Source organism: Eubalaena glacialis, chromosome 13, assembly GCF_028564815.1.
Source record: "Eubalaena glacialis isolate mEubGla1 chromosome 13, mEubGla1.1.hap2.+ XY, whole genome shotgun sequence".
NCBI lineage: Eukaryota > Metazoa > Chordata > Mammalia > Artiodactyla > Balaenidae > Eubalaena > Eubalaena glacialis.
The window spans coordinates 38135098-38154488 of record NC_083728.1 but is presented as its reverse complement, the minus strand read 5'-3'; the positions used below and the strand labels follow the sequence as shown (position 1 = coordinate 38154488).

General features: G+C 44.3%; 1 protein-coding gene across 3 annotated transcripts in view; it reads left to right on the top strand.

Moving 5' to 3' along the window:
• Positions 1-19004, top strand: part of SLC23A2 (solute carrier family 23 member 2) — a 137868-nt gene extending 118864 nt beyond the window's left edge. For all 3 annotated transcript variants that reach the window (XM_061208764.1, XM_061208765.1, XM_061208763.1), the window contains 7 exons: positions 519-675; positions 4220-4367; positions 5498-5603; positions 10985-11114; positions 11798-11935; positions 12797-12892; positions 14471-19004. In XM_061208764.1, coding sequence (XP_061064747.1) covers positions 519-675; positions 4220-4367; positions 5498-5603; positions 10985-11114; positions 11798-11935; positions 12797-12892; positions 14471-14703 — 1008 coding nt within the window. In that variant the 3' untranslated portion in view covers positions 14704-19004. The remainder of the gene's footprint in view (positions 1-518; positions 676-4219; positions 4368-5497; positions 5604-10984; positions 11115-11797; positions 11936-12796; positions 12893-14470) is intronic.
• The last annotated feature ends 387 nt before the right edge of the window (positions 19005-19391 follow it).

Here is a 19391-nt window from a genome sequence, read left to right as displayed (position 1 = left end):
AGTAGTCACCTTTTTTTTTTTTTTTTGGTAATATTGCCTTTGGTTCATATGTAAAATGTTTGTATGAGAAGAGGGGTTTTAAGCAGGTCGTCCTGGGGGGACCATGTCTGTGTGATGATACCAGGGTACTAATGACCATCCAAATCACCACGGACCTAAAATTTAAAAGCAGTGGAAGTTTCCAATTCTGGAGTCCTTTTAGCAGTATGTGAGAGGACATTGATTGTCCTTGGAATTGAGGGAGGGCTGACTCCAAGTGGCCTTTTCAGGCCCATTGTCCATTATTCTTATTTTACTAGCCAGATTCGGGCTAAATAACTTCACTGCATAAAACTAGTCTCTCTAAATGTGATTCCATTCAAGGAATAGGTTCTAAGCAGATCCCTTATGTGTTTTTTCTGCAAAGTACTGATGATGATGGGCTCTGGGGTATGATATTCCGACTGCAAGAAGGCGTCTTTTGCCAACAACCACCACTTCTGTTGGCCTGACAGAGCTTTTTCCTTTAACCACTTCAGATCATCCTGGCCATCCTTGTGTCCTGGCTGCTCTGCTTCATCTTCACAGTAACAGATGTCTTCCCTCCTGATAGCACGAAGTATGGCTTCTATGCTCGAACTGATGCCAGGCAGGGTGTGCTTCTGGTAGCCCCGTGGTTTAAGGTCCCATACCCATGTAAGTATTCTGGTGGCCAAGAGGGGTCAGAAGCCCACAAGGGCCCAACCTAGAGGAGTTGGAAGTTGGCAGGAGGCTCTGCAACACGAAAGGCCTTCTTTGTCCCAGAGCATGCCCTGGAAGTCTTACCATTCTGGCCCTTAGAGGATTAGACAGCAGAAAAGGGAGGCAGGAGGCTTTGTCCCCAGAGGGCCATAGTTAACACACAGAGACTAACCAGCTCCCTTCTCAGGTATACTGGTTGTTTCTTTTGGTTCCACTAGGACAAAATCCCAGACATAAAGGGGTCTCTTGCCAGATTTGAGCTCTGGTGGCCAGGATTTGAGGGCAGCTGCTTAGAAAGGCAAGTACAGAGCTGCACAGTACCCAAGCCAGTGAAATGAACAGACTTGAGTGGGAGGGGCCTGAAGATTAGCAGACGGCTCAAACATGATGGAGTTTGTATAATCTTTTAATGGGTAGCTATAATTTTTTTTTTTTAATTTGGTCACAGCTGTCAGGTAAACTAATATTCATTCACAAATGGTTGGATGATGGATCTTAAGTTATAATTTCAGTGTTGGGTAACTCTTGGCCAGGTGGCAGAGATGTACAATCCCCATCTGTGAGGTATCACTTGGATTCATGTGTAGCGTTTTCTAGACCCCAGCCCCGAAAGTGATTGGTGTGAACCCAGTGATGATTACATGCTTGTTGTTGTATTGTGAAGAGTCTGTTCCTGGCATTTAAGGTTTTTATTAGAATGGAAACCTGAACTTAGTTGGGTTGTGCCAATTTATGCCCCTGTCCAGCAGTCACATTTTCATATTTTATGACAAGGAGGAAGAGCCAAGGATATTAAGACTGGGTTAGAGATAACTGTTCTAAGGACTTCCCTGGCGGTCCAGTGGCTGGGACTCTTGTGCTTCCACTGCAGCGGGCACGGGTTCAATTCCTGGTCAGGGAACTAAGATCCCACATGCTGCGACATGGCCGAAAAAAAAGAAAAGATAACTGTTCTAAGCATGTTAAATGATAGGGATGCTGGCAGTTGTTCCTTCTGGTCTTGACACATTTACAAACACTGTAAAAAGCTTAGTCTTTCTAAAAAACATTCTCATCAGATTATATGGTATAAGTATGTATTTATGTATACACAAGTTCGTTCCCCCTATTCCCCCCCAGTACATGGTTCATAAACATACACGTAATCTGAGATAAAGTGAGTTTAAAAGTCGATTGGTGAGGGAGTCAGGAGGAGGCATGGGAGGGCAGGTAGGAGGAAGCCCCCACGGCACATTCGGGGTGGTCCTCGCTGCCTGTGCATGCGGCTCCCAAGATGAGCACAAATAGAAACACAGAGTGGGCTGTCCAGGAGAAGCAGCTGTGCGTGTGTTGAGAGACCAGAGAGATTTTGCTCAGGTACCACAGGGCCCATGCACAAGGAGGCATAACTGAGTTGGACAGGGTCTTAATGTCATGACTGCAGAGAGTGCTGTCTGGCTCCTCTTGACAACAGCCCTTGACTGCCACCAGCTTCTCTATTGCCAGAGCTCCCCTAGATAAAGAGCTACTTCCAGAGCCAGAGGATGTAGTCTTAGTACTCTCTAATGATTTGGCTTAATCCGGAGACAAGTTTTCATATATCTAGAGCAGTGGTTCTTAGTCTTTAATATGCTAAGAATTACCTGGATTGGTTGTTAAAATACAGATTTCTGGTCCAAAATGTCAACAGTGCCGAGTTGAGAAACTCTGCTATAAAGTAACAAAATAAATTAAAGCTTCTAGATAAGAGGAAAGATGAAATAACAGACTTAAATAGAAGGCTGGAAGCCCACAGGTTTAAAATTTAAATAAATAAATAATCTGAAGGAAAAGGGATCAAAAATTAAGATTACAAATTTTAAATGTTGAAGTAAATGGAATAAAGATTTTAAAAATAACGATTTCAGGCAAAGGGGAAAAAAATAAGAAAGCAGTAAAAAGACAGAAAATAAAAGGCAATTTCTGAAAAATAATAAATGGCAAAATAAAACAAGAATCCAACCCCCAAAATCAAGATACTAAAATGAAACCACAGTGGTACATCAGCAAAGGTAACCATATAAAAGGTTATTTAGAAAACACAAAATGTTGCTTGATAAAGAAATCATTTGCATGAGAAGAATCCATTCCAAACCAATGCAGAGACGAGATGTTGACCAAGCCAGTTGCTGGTGGGTCTGCACCTTGAACCCCTGACCACAGGCTGCCTCTGCACCCCCTGGTCAGCTCCCACAGGGTAAAGTGAGCTCCAGGCAGGAAAAGTTCTGTCTACACACACACTCCAGGCATATTCTGCACATCTTACTTTACGTGTCATCTTTTTCTTCCCAAACTTGTGGTTGCTCCCATTACCTATGAGACAGAGGCCAAGCCCCTCCAGGGGGCTGGTCAAGGCCTTCCCAACCTACCTGCCCCATGCTGCACACCCCCCTCTGCTGAGCAGTAGCCTATTCCTGCCCGGCTGTGTCCATCCACTGATGCTCAGGCTGCTGCCTACCCAGAACGCCCTCTCCACCTGTCTCCTGCTCTCCAGGCCCTTCTTGGACAGGGACTATGCTACTTCCTGACTTCCTAACTGGTACTCATTGTGACCTGGTTTGGGTTGCCTTCATCTGAAGTCTAATCATTGCACTGGTTCCAAGATCTTTTAGTGTCCTGATCCCTCAGTACACTGTTGGCCCCTGCACAAGAGAACATTCTATACATTTCTTTTTTCACTGTCCTTTCTATTTAGTAGCTCTATTATAACTAACGGTTCAGGGAAAGAAGGTCTAGGTACTTTACAAAGAAGTCTATTTGTTCTAACAGTGAAGGTTCCTCATGCCATTTTTATTAAATAAGATCAATGGTTTTCGGTATCCAAATAGATATACTTTTAAAGAAAAAAAAAACGCTACTAAAAATTAAATCTGGATAGTATACTCAAAATGAAGCTACCTGGGACTTTGCTTTCTTAAAGAAAACTCTTTAATTTTCCATAACATGGTTTACTTAAACAAAAATAAGTGCTGGAATTATACTAGAGAAGGGTTGTCTATACTTTGTGCCATGCTTTACTCTTGGGATTTAAATTTAGCTGGTGACTTTTCATTTGATGCCACCCCCTGGGCAGGAGCACTATTTTGTGTCATGCTTTGCACAGCAGGGCTAAAAATCCTCTTCATACAAATTCCTATGCCAACAAAGCAGGCTGTGTTGAACTGTAATTTAACAGACACTGAGTGTGGCTTTGAAGCAGGAAGAGTAGCACCCGCCTCTTCCAGCCAAACAATTTCTTCTTTTAAATAAAGCAGACCAATCCTGGTTATGGCTGTCTTCATCCAACTCAGAAACTATTCCCAGGCATCTAGTGCACTGATGACTTAGGTGTAAAAATAAACAAATAGTTTCCATGAGTTTCAAAAACCTGAGTGGATCTTGTAGAGTCCTCTGACATACTGAATGACTCAATGTCCTGAAAACTTTTGCCTGCCTCTCTAAGAAAGTTCATGAGGCTTTCATGCTTGTTTTCCTTCCTTAGTTCAATGGGGACTGCCCACCATCTCTGCGGCTGGTGTCATCGGCATGCTCAGTGCGGTCGTTGCCAGTATTATCGAGTCTATCGGGGACTACTACGCCTGTGCAAGGCTGTCCTGTGCCCCACCGCCCCCCATCCATGCAATAAACAGGTGCGTTCCTGAGAAAAAACGAGCTCTTCATCGGGCCCAGCACTTCATACTTTGCTCTTTGGTTTGGATAACCAAGAGTTTCAACATGAAGTAGCCAAGCACCAGGGCTCTTTATTGGCTGTTTGTTTTGGACAAGTCACTGCCTCCATTTTGCCCTGATTTTCCTCATCCATAATATGGAACAGAATTCCCACCCTTCTTCCTCATGGTAACAATCGTATAAGACATTCTCTGTGAGATCACTCCAGACCTTAGACCTTAAACTCACCAAAACAAGTACCATGTACTGCCATTGTTCTTTGCTTGGTTTGGGTCATGGATATATTGTCCCCTTTGATTTCTTGTTTTCCCAGCTGTTCTATTCACAGTTACAATTCATATAGAGAGAGACAAGAGCAGGAATAAATGAAGTCTGTAGAATCTAGAGGTTTATGAGCTGTGGAGTTTATATTCTCAGCACATCTGGTCTTTAGTTTCTGGATGCTGGGGGCAAATTGGGCCCTATGGAAGCTGCAGAGAAGAGAAAATAGCCCAGATCATTCCGCCTTTCCCAGCCAGCTGCCGCCCTTCCAGAAGGGATTGTGTGTGATGAGATCCAAAGGGCTGGTGTCTTAGCATCTCTTGCATTGGTTCTGTTGGGGTTTAGAGTCCTGGTTTTTCTGTTTTTCTCTAATGGAGTTATTGCATATGAGTAAATTACTTATATACTGATTCTTTTAAAAGTTCTAATGTTTACAAAATTACAAAGCATTTCCTTTCTGATAAAACTATATAGTAATAGGAGAGGAATCAAATCAATGGATGACCCATGTTTGTCTTAGATTCCAACAAATGACTTTATATTTCTGGCTAAAATCTTTTAATTTGGAATAATTTTTAAACATTTGTGTCTGATGTGTGGTTCAGAGATGTGCTTCTCAAAGTTGAATGAGCATGGAGAATCCTGTTAAAATGCAGGTCTTCAGATCTGGGGTGGGGCCTGAGAGTCTGCATTGCTAACCCCTCCTGGGGAGTGTGGAGGCTACAGGTCTGTGGGCCCTGCCTTTGGGCCACAACCATTTAGAGTGTATTTCAGAGTATTTCTCCCATGGAATGAATGTTTTTCTTTCCTCCATTCCTTTACGTTTTAGGGGGATTTTCGTGGAGGGTCTCTCCTGTGTTCTCGATGGCATATTTGGTACTGGGAATGGCTCTACTTCATCCAGTCCCAACATTGGAGTTTTGGGAATTACTAAGGTACAAATATTTTTCTAATTAAATGGTTGGGCCTCTAAATGTTGATCCATTTCATTGATTGGTCTGGCCACTGTGAGTTCCAAAAGGATGGCCTCCAATTCCGAGATCATCTTCTTCCCCATCTCTTATTTTTTCATTGATGGGTTTTTGGAATGCTGATAGAGGTCTCTTTCGCCTTGACTGACCTGGGTAGGCAGGCATCAGGTGCTATTCCTTCATACATTCCACAAATTTTTATTAAGCACTGACCCTTTGCCAGGCTACTGTTCTAGGCACTTGGGATACATCAGTGAATAAAAAAGAGAAATATCCCCATCGTCTATGGAGTTTAGATTCTAACAGAGGAAGACAAGCAATAAATAGTAAGCATAATAAGTATGACAGAAATATGGGGCAGGGTGGGGGATCAGGAGGGTAAGTGTTAAATCGGGTAGTCAGGCTAAGCCGCGTTGAGAAGATGTCTTTGAGCAAAGACCTGACGAAGCTGAGGGAGGGAACTGTGCAGGTACCTGGGGAGGGGCATTCATTCCGGCAGGGCAACCGCCAGTGCAAAGCCTATCACAGGAGCAGGCTGGCACGCTGCAGATGAGCAAGGAGGCCAGTGGGGCAGGAAGCAGAGAGGGGAGTGGGCGTCGGCCTGGTAGGAGCAGGTGAGGTTCTTGGGGTAGCTGAGGGCCAGGTGCTGCAGCCCTACAGGCTGCCAGGGGCCGAGTGGAAGTGGGGGCCGCAGGGTGTGGCTCCATCTGATTTTTTTTTTTTTTTAAAGAATCACTATGGCTGCTATGATGAAAGTAGAACATGGTGGGCGGGAGAGAGGGTAGAAACAGGAGACCAGTTAGGAGATGGCACTAGTTCTAGATGAGAAATTATGTTACTCATTACAAATAAATCAATCTTACAGTAACACAGTTTTCAAACTGCAGCAGCATCATTCTTCTCTTTCAGATGAAATCTGTTGTGGAGTTAGTGGCAGAACAAACCACAGCGAGTCACTCAGGTTGAAGCAGTGCCTGGGTCTGAAGTCCTCCCCACTTGTCTCTCCTCCCCACCCCACTCCAAACACAGACACCACAATCCAGCTTCAGTAAAAAGGAGGCTGCTTCTCGGCCTTTCAAATTTACTAGCAAATAAATTTTATATCCCAGTTGCTTTGGGCCAAAGCTTGCTGTTTGCCCAGGGTGTTGAGGAATGCAGCTCGGCCCTGGCCATTGTATGTTGCGCAGCTAGACACCGTTAGAACTGGTTCACCGTCTAGGGTGGGCTGCATGGGTCAGAGGTCTTCCTCCTGAACTTGAGAACTTGGGGGTGGGCTGGAGCCTTCTAGAACTGTTTGACCTCTTTAAAATTAGAAATCCTTCTCCAGCCCTCTGCAAGATTATATAACCAGATAAAAAGAAACCAAATGCTTAGTTTGGTTAATTATAACTGCAAATCCAAGTGAGAGGGAGCAGGGCATGCATTGTGCAAGCCTGACATGCTGGTTGGTTTCCTGTAAGTTGGCCAGGCCATCACAGAGCTCAGCCTCAGGTGTGCTGGTGGCCCCACCTGCTGCCTGTTGCTCCTGGCACATGACATGTGAGGGCTGCCTGATGGGCACTTCCTCCAGGATGCCTGGGTTCTATTGCTGCCCATGGTGAGAGCAGATGCTGAGCACACAGAGCTAAGGGAAGGGTCAAATGGGCACCAAATGGGGCATAAGCCACTCACTCTTTAGCCAGTTTGCTGCCATGAACCTGTAGACATATAACTAATCCAAAATAACGGAGTAGTAAAATTATTATAGATGGAGGGACTCTTGGGGAAACAGTTTAACAAGCCAGCTCCCTTTCTGCACCTTTTTAAAACACATCATCACATAATTTAACCAAGGTCACTGTAGGGAGTAAGTAGTGCTGTCACTAAGGTTCCTTCTAAAACTTGACTGAGCTGGTTTGAGGAATAATTATCTTTATTATAATTTGGATGGTGCTAGCTTATTCTGAAAAGGCACCCTGCCCGCATTTTGTAATTGAGCCAATTGATCTTACCTCGGAATCCCTTTGGACCCACTTACCCTAGGTGAAGGTCTTATCCATTTGAGAGCAGTATCAGCCCTGGAATTGGTTTCCGTTGCCCTGGCTCACAAGGGGGTATAATTGAGCCATCTACACAGATGCCTTGGGGTGGGGAAGTAGGACTTGCACCAGAAACTTCTCTGTGGCCTGAGCCATGTGGCTGATGGAAGATTCCTGCCCAGGAAAAAGGAAGCACAAGGTTATAGGCAGTATTCTGCCTCTTGTCCAGCTGAAGGACTTGGGACAGTCATTTTTCTGATTAGAACTGAGATCTGAAATCTGACAATTCTAGATCTAGATCTGTGTTGTCTAATGTGGTAGTCAGTAGCCACATGTGGCTGGTGGCTGCCAAAGGAAAGCACAGATACAGAACGTTTCCATCACTGTATGAAATTCTTCCAGACAGCACTGTCTGGACCATTGTCTTAGACTTCCAGAACAAATAGAAAGAGGGTCATCTGTGGCTCTTGCGGAGAATCTACCTCCATTTCCTGGCAACTCCACTGTTTGCTATCCTTTATCCAGTTATGGCGTTCCATGTACAGACATGGACATTCTAACTATTTGATCAGAGTTGAGGCTGCCTACCCCATTGTGTTTTCTGAAGTTCTGAGGGTTGGATGGGTTGGATTCCATGTGCAGGACTTCTCTGCTGAGTGTGTTCCAGTGTCTGTCCCACAGAGAAGGGCAGCATGACCTGGTAGGGAGGTGGCTGCTTTGGATCCAGCCCTGGCTCCATCACATTCTCCTAAAGTGACCACGGGCAAGTTACGTCGCCTCTCTGAGTTTCTATACCCTTGTCTATAAAGATAGCTTGCAAGGTTTTGGAATTAATAACTTGACGTAAAGCACCTAGCATGGGTTAAATAAGCAAAATAGAGATACTGTTATATGATATTTAGCCCTAAGTTTATTTCTAGGAAGAGTAAACACCATCTTCCCTGGCTGAACTGTCTCTTTGATGGTATCCAGAGGGAGGTCATTTCTCCTCTGCAGCATACCACCCTGTTGAACACTTTGGAAAGTCAGAAATGCAGTGTCGATTTTTCAATGGCCCTAGGCAAAGCCACAGTTCAGGAAGGAGATCAGAAGGGAGTCTGGGAGGTGATTCCAGGGAGTGGAGAAAGGAGATGTGAAGGCTCCATGTAAGCACCAGCAGGGCAGGGATTTTAAGGCTGTGTCTCTGGTGTTTGGAACAGAAATGTATAATAGGCACTCAGTTAATGTTTGTTGAACAGAAGAATGGCTAACTTGCTGTGTTTTTTGGACAGCATCTAAGGCAGATCAGCCTTCCTTGAATGGTTTTCATAAGAGATTTATTGTTTCAGGCATCCCTAGGGCCAGCTCAGCCCTCCCCCCTGCACACCTAACAGGGCTGACCCTGCTGGGAGGTGGATCCCTCTGTCTGGTTGCTCTTTCTCTTACTCATGCCTCAAGACCATCTCCAGGGAACCCTCCCCAACTTTTCAGAGTTTTCTCTTCCCACTGGACTCCCACGCAACATAACAATTGCAACAGTACAATTATTTGATCATAAGCTTGTGACTTACTCATCTTTGTATCCATCACCACCCCCCATCCCAGTTTCCCAAGTGCTGGTCACGTAGTAGGTCCTTGAAAATGCTGAAAAACAAGCTATTTGTAAATGAAAGCCTTCCTAATCATGTATTACAGCCAAGCGTAAGTAATTTTTGCTCCGTTTGCCAGTTTGCATGACCTTTTCACTGCTCCCCTGCACATAGTGGTGGTATAATGGGAGGAACTGTAAGTTGGAGTAATGGACGCTAGGCTCCAGTGTCAGCTGTGACTGATTCTAGCTGGACAGCTCAGTGAAAGATTCAATTCTTATTCTGAACTTGACCCTTGGGCACATTGAGAAGCTGTTGGAAGGTCCAGCCCAGCATCATCCAGGAGAACAGTGCAGTAGTGGAAATGTTCTGTACCTGCACTATCCCCTGTGGGAGCCCCCAGCCACACATGCCTACTGAGCACTTGAAATGTGGCTAGTACAACTGACGGACTGACTTTTACATTTCATTTCATTTTGGTTACTTAAAATTTAAGTAGCCATCTTCTATTCACTGTAAGTCATACATAAAGCCCTGTGGACACTATTCCATTTCTGGAACCTCTTTTATCCAGTTTATGTCCTCAGGATGTTTTCCTGGGAGAGGCAACACAGAGTAGGGGCCAACAGTGCAGGATTCTTGAGCCCAGTGCTAGCTCCATCTCTCACTACCTGGGTGACAGTGGACTAGATGGACGCTTCTAGAAGGCAGAGATCAAGCTTAACCAATAAAGTTGGGACCACATGGGAAATGCTTTACATGGTGCCGCAGAAGGCCAGAGTTGGGGAAGCCAAGCCTCGGAATCAAAGAAGGCTTTGCAGAAGAGGTAGCATTGGGGTAGTATTTTGAAAGATGTGTCTGAGAACTGGCCAGAAGGGGGATGAGAACCCGAAGACTTAGGCAGGGGACTGACCTCCCAAATCACAATGTTAAAGAGGTCACTCCATCGTAGTGGGGAGGACATGTGGGCAGAGGAAAGGCCAGAGGCAGCAAGTTAAGGTGGGAGGCTGTCAACCTAATGCTTCCCAGGTGCTGTTCAGACTATTTTACATGCATCTCATTTAATCCTCAAAGCAGAAGCACACCGTTCATTGTTACAGAGATGAGGATCCTGCCACCCAGAGAGGCTAATGCCTGTCTCATAGTTAGAGGTGGAGCAGAGACAGGAGCCAGGCAGCTCCTGCACTCTTTGGTCTCCAGGCTGTGCCACCTCTAATGAGTAATACACCAGGAGGAAAAGTAGTTCCAGAAATGTTTGGGGGTTTTGTCTGATTTGCCAGAACCCAGAAGAGAAGCAGGGGCCAAGTGTAGTTTTTGCATTTTGCATTTGAGACACTAGAAGATCATCCTGGCCAGTGACTGGGGGCATTAGAAACCCAGGACCAGAGTGCAGGAGCAGGTGCACACTGAGGTGACATTGCCCAGGGCTCGGAGATGCAAAGGCTGAGCCCCAGGATCCCCGTAGTCAAGGAGAGCAGAACAGTCAGCTTCTGGCAAGAACCGGATGGGATGGAAACAAGGAAAGGTGGTGGTAATCTTTTTACTCTAGTTGTGTTTATAGTAATATTTATGTGTTTAGAGTATTGAGATCAATCCTCATTGTGAAATGAGACTGAACCCTCTTAACTAAAAGTTTTAAGAGTAATCCAGATTTTGTCTGTGGGTTTTGTCACATTTTCCCACGGGGCCTGAGTAGTTGTGTGTGCTGCTGGAGGGCCTCGAGGTGAACGCCTTTCTCTGCCCTCTGTGTGTCCCACAGGTTGGCAGTCGTCGGGTGATACAGTACGGCGCAGCACTCATGCTCGCATTAGGCATGATTGGAAAGTTCAGTGCCCTCTTCGCCTCGCTCCCGGATCCTGTGCTTGGCGCCCTCTTCTGTACTCTCTTTGGTAAAATTCCATTTCCTTGATAGCCGGCTTCCTTCTCAGGCTCCTTTTCTTTCTTCACATTTGCTAAGGAATTCCTTCAGTGAGATTGAAGGTAACGATAAATTTCTTTTTTAAAATACAAAAGGATATACCTTAAAAACATATAAACACATATCACTTTCTGAGTTGAATTGATGTTAAAGGTAGAATAATTGAGCTAGGAAAAATCAAATTAAATTTTATTCCCTCTAGTTGCCATTTCTAATTTATTTAAACTCAGATATCTTCCCCGCTGGGCCATTTAAAACTGACCATTTTTATGATGGGACTCGATCTCTGTGCCATTCAGCTGTAGTAATCAGGGACTTGATATTTGGGTGCATTTCCCAATGTAATTGAAATTGTTTGAATTAAGTTTTTGAGGGAGAACCAATGTCCTTAGTTTTCTGCCTGGTCTAAAAAAAGCATAGTGGGATGTTTATGCCCCTTATTTAGGCCCAAATAGTGCCTAGGCCGAGGGTCATTTGGATCAGAGACCCAGGTTGTCACATTTTGGTCCCTGTCCTGTCACTACACAGGTCTCCCAACCTGTTTCTGATGGGACCGAGAAAGGACATTGTAGGGAGTCTGTCTTCGACAGTGTATCTGTCATCCATGCCATAGGTGAGATAATGGAATTTGTGGTCTAATGTTTTTCTCTCCAGGAATGATCACAGCTGTTGGACTCTCTAACCTGCAGTTCATTGATTTAAATTCTTCCCGGAACCTCTTTGTGCTTGGATTTTCAATCTTCTTTGGGCTTGTCCTTCCAAGTTACCTCAGACAGAACCCTCTCGTCACAGGTAGGAAAAACAGGCCTTGAATCTTGTGGGGAAGTTGGAACCACAGCCAGCAGGTCACAAACAGCTCACCACCAGTTGGAGGGGACTTTGGAACTTCAGGAATCATTCTGATGAATGTTCATCTATGTTTTTCATTTAAATCCCACTTGGCCGAAGCTTATCTGGAAGCCCTTTGCACTCCTAACCACCTGTTTTCCATAGCAGGTGAACCATTTTACATTCCCACCAGGTATGTGGGACACAGTGATTTCTATTTCTCCATATTCTCACCAAACCAAACACATGTTATTTTTCTGTTGGGGATCATTATATTTTTAAATATAGAAAGTGTGTGAACTTCTGTCTTAATATATCTCATTCATGTGATAACATCTTTAGAAATAAAGTTGCTCCTAATTAAAAGAAGCTAAGCACTAATTAGTAACCCAGAATTCTGAAGCCCTTCATTTGATTGCTGACTCCACAAATATTTTTGTTGTCTTGTTATTCACTTTGTAAAATTTTCAGCCTTACAACAGCCATCTTTTATATTGATTTTTTTTTAATCTGCAAACAACACCCCCCTCCACCCCCAAAGTCTTCATAGTTCATTACAGGTTGAACTTCACTCTATTAGATTTATCTTCTGTGAACCATTGTTAGGAATTTTCCTTATGGAGATAACTTTTGATTATTGTTGAAAGCATTCATAGTAGTTTAACATGTTACTGGCAAAAATTTATCTACACATGCATAGCAGAAATTTACACTTTAATGCACTGTATTGACGGACTGGCAATTAGTGTCCACCCCAGTGTTCCTTTCTAAGTCAAGGGCAGGCCTATTCTGACTGGCAGTGACCAGTTGCTATGTCATTTTCAGGGATAACAGGAATCGATCAAGTGTTGAATGTTCTTCTCACAACTGCTATGTTTGTAGGAGGCTGTGTGGCTTTTATTTTGGATAACACCATCCCAGGTATGTGGTATATATCAAACATGCTTATTACATATGTAATTACATACTTTTTTTTTGCCAAATAAATATGGGAAGCAGGAAGAGTGAATCAGTTCAAAGCAATCACTGGTTAAAACTGTCTTTTCTAAAGTGGTTAAGATGACACTTTCAGCCACCTTTCATGAATCACTTTTTTGCTAATAAACTTAGTTTTTTTTTTCCTTCTTGCTGAATTACATTTAAGAAAAAGCAGATGAATTCCTTGCATATGGTGAAGTGGCAGCGGGATGCCTTAAGCATGCTCCAGCTGCCTGCCCTTCTGCTCAGCCTTGCCTGGAGCTCTGCAGTTTGGCTTTTGTTGACTTGTTCAGACACTCCTGAGCCAACTGCTACCAGTGGGCAGCACTTCTCCTCCTTGTGGAGCCTGTCCTTTAAATGAGTCATTCCAGAGGCAGACCACTGCCAGGACCAGTGCCTGAGAGATGTATGGAGGCAGCTCTCTCTCCAACACCCATAGCCCTTGTTTCACAGCTGGTGCATTCTATGCCAAGTGCCGGGTGATGGACTAGGATATGATGTGGGCCCTGCCTTGGGGCCTTCCCAGCTTCCTAGAGGAGGCTGCTTTGTATCGTTGTAAAGTGCTGCCATGGATGCACTGGTAGATTCATCCACTGTCAAGGAAGGATGATGTTTATTCTTGAGCTTGAAGGTTTTATTGAGATTTTGCCCGTAACCTACCTCCAAAAAGCCTCAATCAAGAAGAGGTTACTAGGGGAGCGAGGGGTGAACACATCTGGCAGAAGGAATCACACACATGAATAGGTGGAAGGTGTTAGATTTGTGGGAGGCCAGTAACATCTTCTTTCTCTCCTAAGTCAGCACTAAGTGAGAGAGAGACAAAGGAGTCAGGCAGATGGAAATTAAAGTCAGTTTTATTAATGAAATGCCCGTGGGAGGCATAGCTTATATGTGAGAGGTTCCTAAGCCCTGCACCATAGAGTCAAGCTCACCACCCAGGCTCAGGCAGAGAAGTACATTGTTAGGGCTCCCATGTAGCTAAAAGCAGGTGCCAGTGCTCCTCTCTGCACTGGAAAGATTTTTGAAAAGGAGTCCAGGAGTTGCTGAACCTGTCGGTCCAGATCTTTGTCCCTGACTCATCTGTCAGGGTACAGAATTGCCAGGAGTGTTATGCCAGTGGCAGTTCATCCTCAGAGGAGCACAACAAGTGGGGAATATGTGACAAATACACCCCCCACCCACTGAAATGGAGCAAAACAGTATAAAAAGTGATATGTCTGGATGAGTGGTGGGTGGGTGTGCAATGACCAAGTGGTGAAGGCATTGTGAGTTGTAATAATGACTCTGGGCCCCATTTTGCAAGATCAGATTGGCGTTTTAGAGAGAAGTGGTTGTTTTGAGGGATTAGTGATTCTTAGATTTCTGGATTGGGCATCGGCTACTCCTCAAGTGTTCTTTTCTGTCATCCCATTCCTTTCAATCTGAGACAGCAGCAGTGGAGAATCTCAATTCTTGGTAGAACTATTTAACTAAACATTCCATTGTTCTGTTTTTGTTTTGTTGTGTGTGTGTGTTCCACAGGTACTCCAGAGGAAAGGGGAATCAGGAAATGGAAGAAGGGCGTGGGCAAAGGGAGCAAGTCTCTTGATGGCATGGAATCCTACGACTTGCCATTTGGCATGAACACTATTAAAAAATACAGATGTTTCAGCTACTTACCCATCAGCCCAACCTTTGCAGGCTACACATGGAAAGGCCTCAGGAAGAGCGCTAACAGCCGGAGTTCAGATGAAGACTCGCAGGCCACAGTATAGCCGTAGCTCGCCCTGTGGCCCAGCCGCAGTGAGGCATGAACCTGTAGTTCCTTGCTGAGTAACAAACAGTGACATATATGTCTGTAGATCTGCAGTTACATTGTCCACCCCAGAGCTAAGACAGATTACAAGTAGCTTTTTTGTTGTGGGTTGTGATCCTGTCTAATATGGTGTCTCACCTATCTTTTTATTTAAGCCCTTGACCCTTTGCCCTTGAGAGCATCCATTGCTGGCCATGGTCACTGAATTTGAAGTTCCTGTCCTCCCGTGGGAGGGGATGCCTGAAGCCCACAGCGATTCCTTGTTTTCAGTCCCCTTCTAACACCCTGTGCTAGCTTTCTTACAGGCCACCTCCAGGGTCCAGGGGCTTTCTGTGCTTGGAAGCACCAGGACCTTCACCTGCAAAGACCTTCTCTGGTCAAGGGGCACCAGTATCCTTGCATTGTCAAATGAGATTCTGTGTTCCCTGATACTGTAGGAGGTGGCTGCTGGCCAGTTGAAAACAGTGACATGCTTACCCTATGCCCAAATCTGTGCATGGGTAAAGTCTGTACAGATATAATTAAAATGGAAATTGGGGGATTGGTCGGGAAGGGAAGGTACCTTGAAATCAGTATCTGATTCTCAACTACACTTTCTTGGTGCCACCCTGGCCCAAGCTGGGCCAGCACATCTCATATTGGCCTCTTTTTTTTTTTACTAGTAGCTGAGACACTCTATCTGGCATTTATCACTCCTGGCTGGTGTGACGGGTATAGAGTGCCCATGAGGGCACCAAGCAGGTGTTTATGGGGGTCTTGGTTCTGCTGACATGTGGATGTCAGTTATTGTTGTGTGTATCTATTATTACAAGATTTTATTCCTATTTAATGTTATTGACTATAGATTTTTGAAATCAGTGTTTTTCCATGTGACCCTCTTACCTTACATACCTATTACTTGTCCCTCACCTCCTATCCCCCATTGAGAAAGGAACCAGCATTTGTAAAGCTGTTGACACCATCAGGGAAGCTTGTTGTCCTGGCTCTTAAAGGCCAGTAACCATTATTGTGGTTGTGTTTTGTATTGCTTGATACCATGAAAGTGTAAATACATAATGCTTAATCTATTTATCAAAACTGACTACTGGACCAGAGCCCAGAAACCATGGGTTAAGTTATACGTGAATTTGTTTTGTGAAGAAGGGAAGCTGGGGCAGGTGACAAACAGCCGCCATATTGAATGGTGCGGCCTCCTGGTAAATTAATCACTGCAGTTCTGTTGTCATTCATATCTGGCAGTTAAGGCTTAAGGAGACTTTCTGTGAGTTGCCATGTTGAATGTCCACTGGATTTTGATTTTGCAGAGGGGAAGATTAGATCCCCTGGCCAAATGCTGCTTTTCCTGTTTAAGTTATTGCTGAAGGTAGTAAGAAGAGCAGCTGGCAGGCCCCCTCTGTTGAATTCTAATTAATAATATTAAATTGTTTCTGACAAAAATAACTTTTATTGAATTTGGCTTGAAATTTGCAATCAAAGGAAAATCCTGAGTGACCTCGTTTCTTGAGGTAGTGCTTCTTCAGTATTTACCTGGTTGTTTACCAGGCAGTGAGCACATGGCTCTTGGCAGCCTTGTGTCCACATGGTGAACTTCCTGCCCCCGCAACTGGCTCAGCTCACCACACTGGGATGTCTTTGGCAGCATTATTGTGTCACTACAGCCTCCTTGACCCCTGTAAAGTTTGGGGCTTTAAGGCCTATTCTGGCAAGAACACTTCAGAGCCACGGCATTGTTTTGCCAAGACCTTATTGCAGATTAAGTAAAGAACTTAGATTCTAAATTTAAATTTGTATGGTATGTTTTTTTGAAGTGTATTTGGTGCATATTTACTTTAGAAGCACACTGGTTAAATGATTTTCATCTGTTTGACTTGGTAAGCCCTCGAGGCTGACAGCCCTAGTTGTCCCCTTAGTTGCTTAGTTCCTTCTATTTGTATTTTGCTCAGCATCTCCAATTTCTCTCCTCTGAACAATGGGGAAGATTGTAAAGCATCCCAGAGATTGCAGTGTTCTAGCTCTCTAGATGAGCAGAAGGACCAGATATCCAAATGAAAGCCTCTGAACCATTGGTAATTCAGGAACAATTCAGGAACCAAAGGTAATTCCTTTCAGCCTAACTTGACCCAGGTATCTTCCCTCCCAGTGGGTAACACTCAGGGCACGTGCTTCAGAGGTCTAGGAACCCTCTCCCTTCTGAAAACTCTCCTGGGCTGGGCTTATTGAGAGGTTTCAGATCTGCTGGTCTGGGGGAATATTTTCCGTAAGCCTTCAAATGTGCAAAGAAGCCCTGTGCCCACACCTCCTATTGGAAAAAGAGGGTTTTCGCCCTTCTTGTTCCATTGGGGCCAACTTAGATTCTCTGTCCAAGGTGGGGGAAGGGGACAGGAGATTAAGAAGTGTCCCCTGGCCAGCAGATATGCTACAGAATGAGTCTGTAGTTGAAAGAAAAATATATTCATCTGCTTCTTGTGTTTAAGCACACACCTGAAGGGGAGGTTTTGGGGGACACAGTGGCCATGCACGGTCTGTGCCTGTGCACCTCCCACTTGCATTGCTGGGGCCACATACCCACTATGCATTGGCCAATAGAATGTTTTAGGATATTTTGGATGTGAATGTCCTTGGGCAGGGCATTCACCCTCCAATTCCCACGTGAACACCTACCCACCGTTTTCACATTTACATTGGTGATCCTGATGTGGAAAGTAGAAACTTATAAATAGGACAGTAGATGCTGCAATGTCACTTTGGCGGCAAGGGCGAACCCACCACTGGTTTTGATAAAATATCTAAATGGTTCACAATGGGAAGTGGCTCCAGTCTTTGTAGGCAATTTTCATTCTCATTCTCACTAGGGAATTAAACATAGATTCATTGATACAGACTCTTTCTTAAGATGATTTCAAATGTTAGATTGTAGTAAGTTTCTTGTGATTGATCAAGGCAAGGGAAGTGGCTTAACCATGGGTCCTTATGGTTTCCCGTTTTCATGGTAACAAATTCACACACAGGATTTGCTTCATACTGTAGAATACTGGCTTTCATGATGACAACCTGGTTTATGCATGAATATTACAGTATTTCCCTATAGTAAAATAACATTTCTACCCAGGATAATAGTCACAGTTTTCCAGGGAGGGAATGATAATTTTCATGACAATGTCATGTGATGATAGAATTTCTCCATTGATGAATCTTTCGTATGTGTGTATACTTTATTTACCCATGCATATATTTTATGACCATGAGCTAAGTTGTTATTTCTTTAATTCATGTCTCTGCTGAAATATTGGTACTAGCAACTTAGACTTGAAGTTGGCAACTATAATCTTCCATAATATCGATGCCACAAGAGTGGTCAGGCCAGATAGGAGACGAACAAGGAGCTGTGGCGGAAGCCTCATCCCAGAACCTGTCTGGCACAAAGAAAGGCAGCATCCTGCACACTCACCCCCACGGCTTGGGGTGGATGCTCAGCTGCAGGCAGCAGGCCTGGTGTGACTGTTGCTGCCCCCTGGAGTGCTCACCCAGCTGTGCCCCCTGGACACCGTGGCAGCCTGAGCTCTCACAGGGCCCACTTCTCCAGGGAGCCACTGTTGGCTTTAGGGAAACACCTGGGGCCTCACATGCCATGCGTGTTGTGCTCTGTCCCCTTATGATTTTGACACAGAGAATAGGATCTCCCCCACCCTCCACCCCTCCCGCAGTCACAACTGGAGTAGTGCAAGAAGATTGCCCGTTTTTGCCAGCGTTCAGCATTTGCCCGTGGACCTGTGAAGCACGTTAGCGCAGAGGATCCCTTTTCAGCAGCCTCCACACATTCCTGTCCTTTAAGTCTGTTCTTGACTGTGCCTCGTCTTCACTCTACACTAGTAACATCCAGCCTCCTTAGAATTGCTCTGTGTGTGTTTCCCAACACTTAGGACACCCTTCCCAGTGGTGCCGTCTTACTGACAGTCAAGTTAATACCCTTTTTGTTCGTTCGTAACAACCTTTGTTTGACATGTTAATAAATTTCTGACTGTTCTTAAAACAGTGGGGATGCCTATATTTTCCTTAAGTTTTTGTGACTGACTTTGGCTATATACCTTTCTGGGATTTTGTTTGTTTTTTATTTTGCATACTGAGGGTATTTGGGGTGGGGTTGTTTTTTGAGATGTCTTAATTCTTTTATGGAGTTTTTAAAAAGAATTTTCATATTGTTTTTCTAACATGGCTTCATTAAACGTTTAAGTATTTTAAAAATATGTAATATTTGGACCAGATGTTGTGAATAATAGTAGAGATAAAGCTATTTTATTCTGTATTTTTAAAACTGTTCCGTACAAATAAAAGCTCTCCTGGACACCGTTCTGCTGTTCACGTACCTTCTTTGGCTGGTCTTTAAAGAAACCTGTCATTATTTAAAAGTCATCACTTAGGGGAGGGAACTCGACTAGTAAAAATTTTAGTTCAACAAGTTCACCTTTGTTAGATACATCGAAGACTCAGAGGAGGAAAGCAGTTGCTGAAGTATCATTGGCCCCCACAGCTAGAGAACCATGGTAGGCTTCTTGGGAGGATGCCCAAGGGGGAAGGGAGACCTTGGTTAGAGGATGCACTCATGCTGGACTTTGGCATGAAATTATGAGTCTCTTAGTAAGTTAGTGA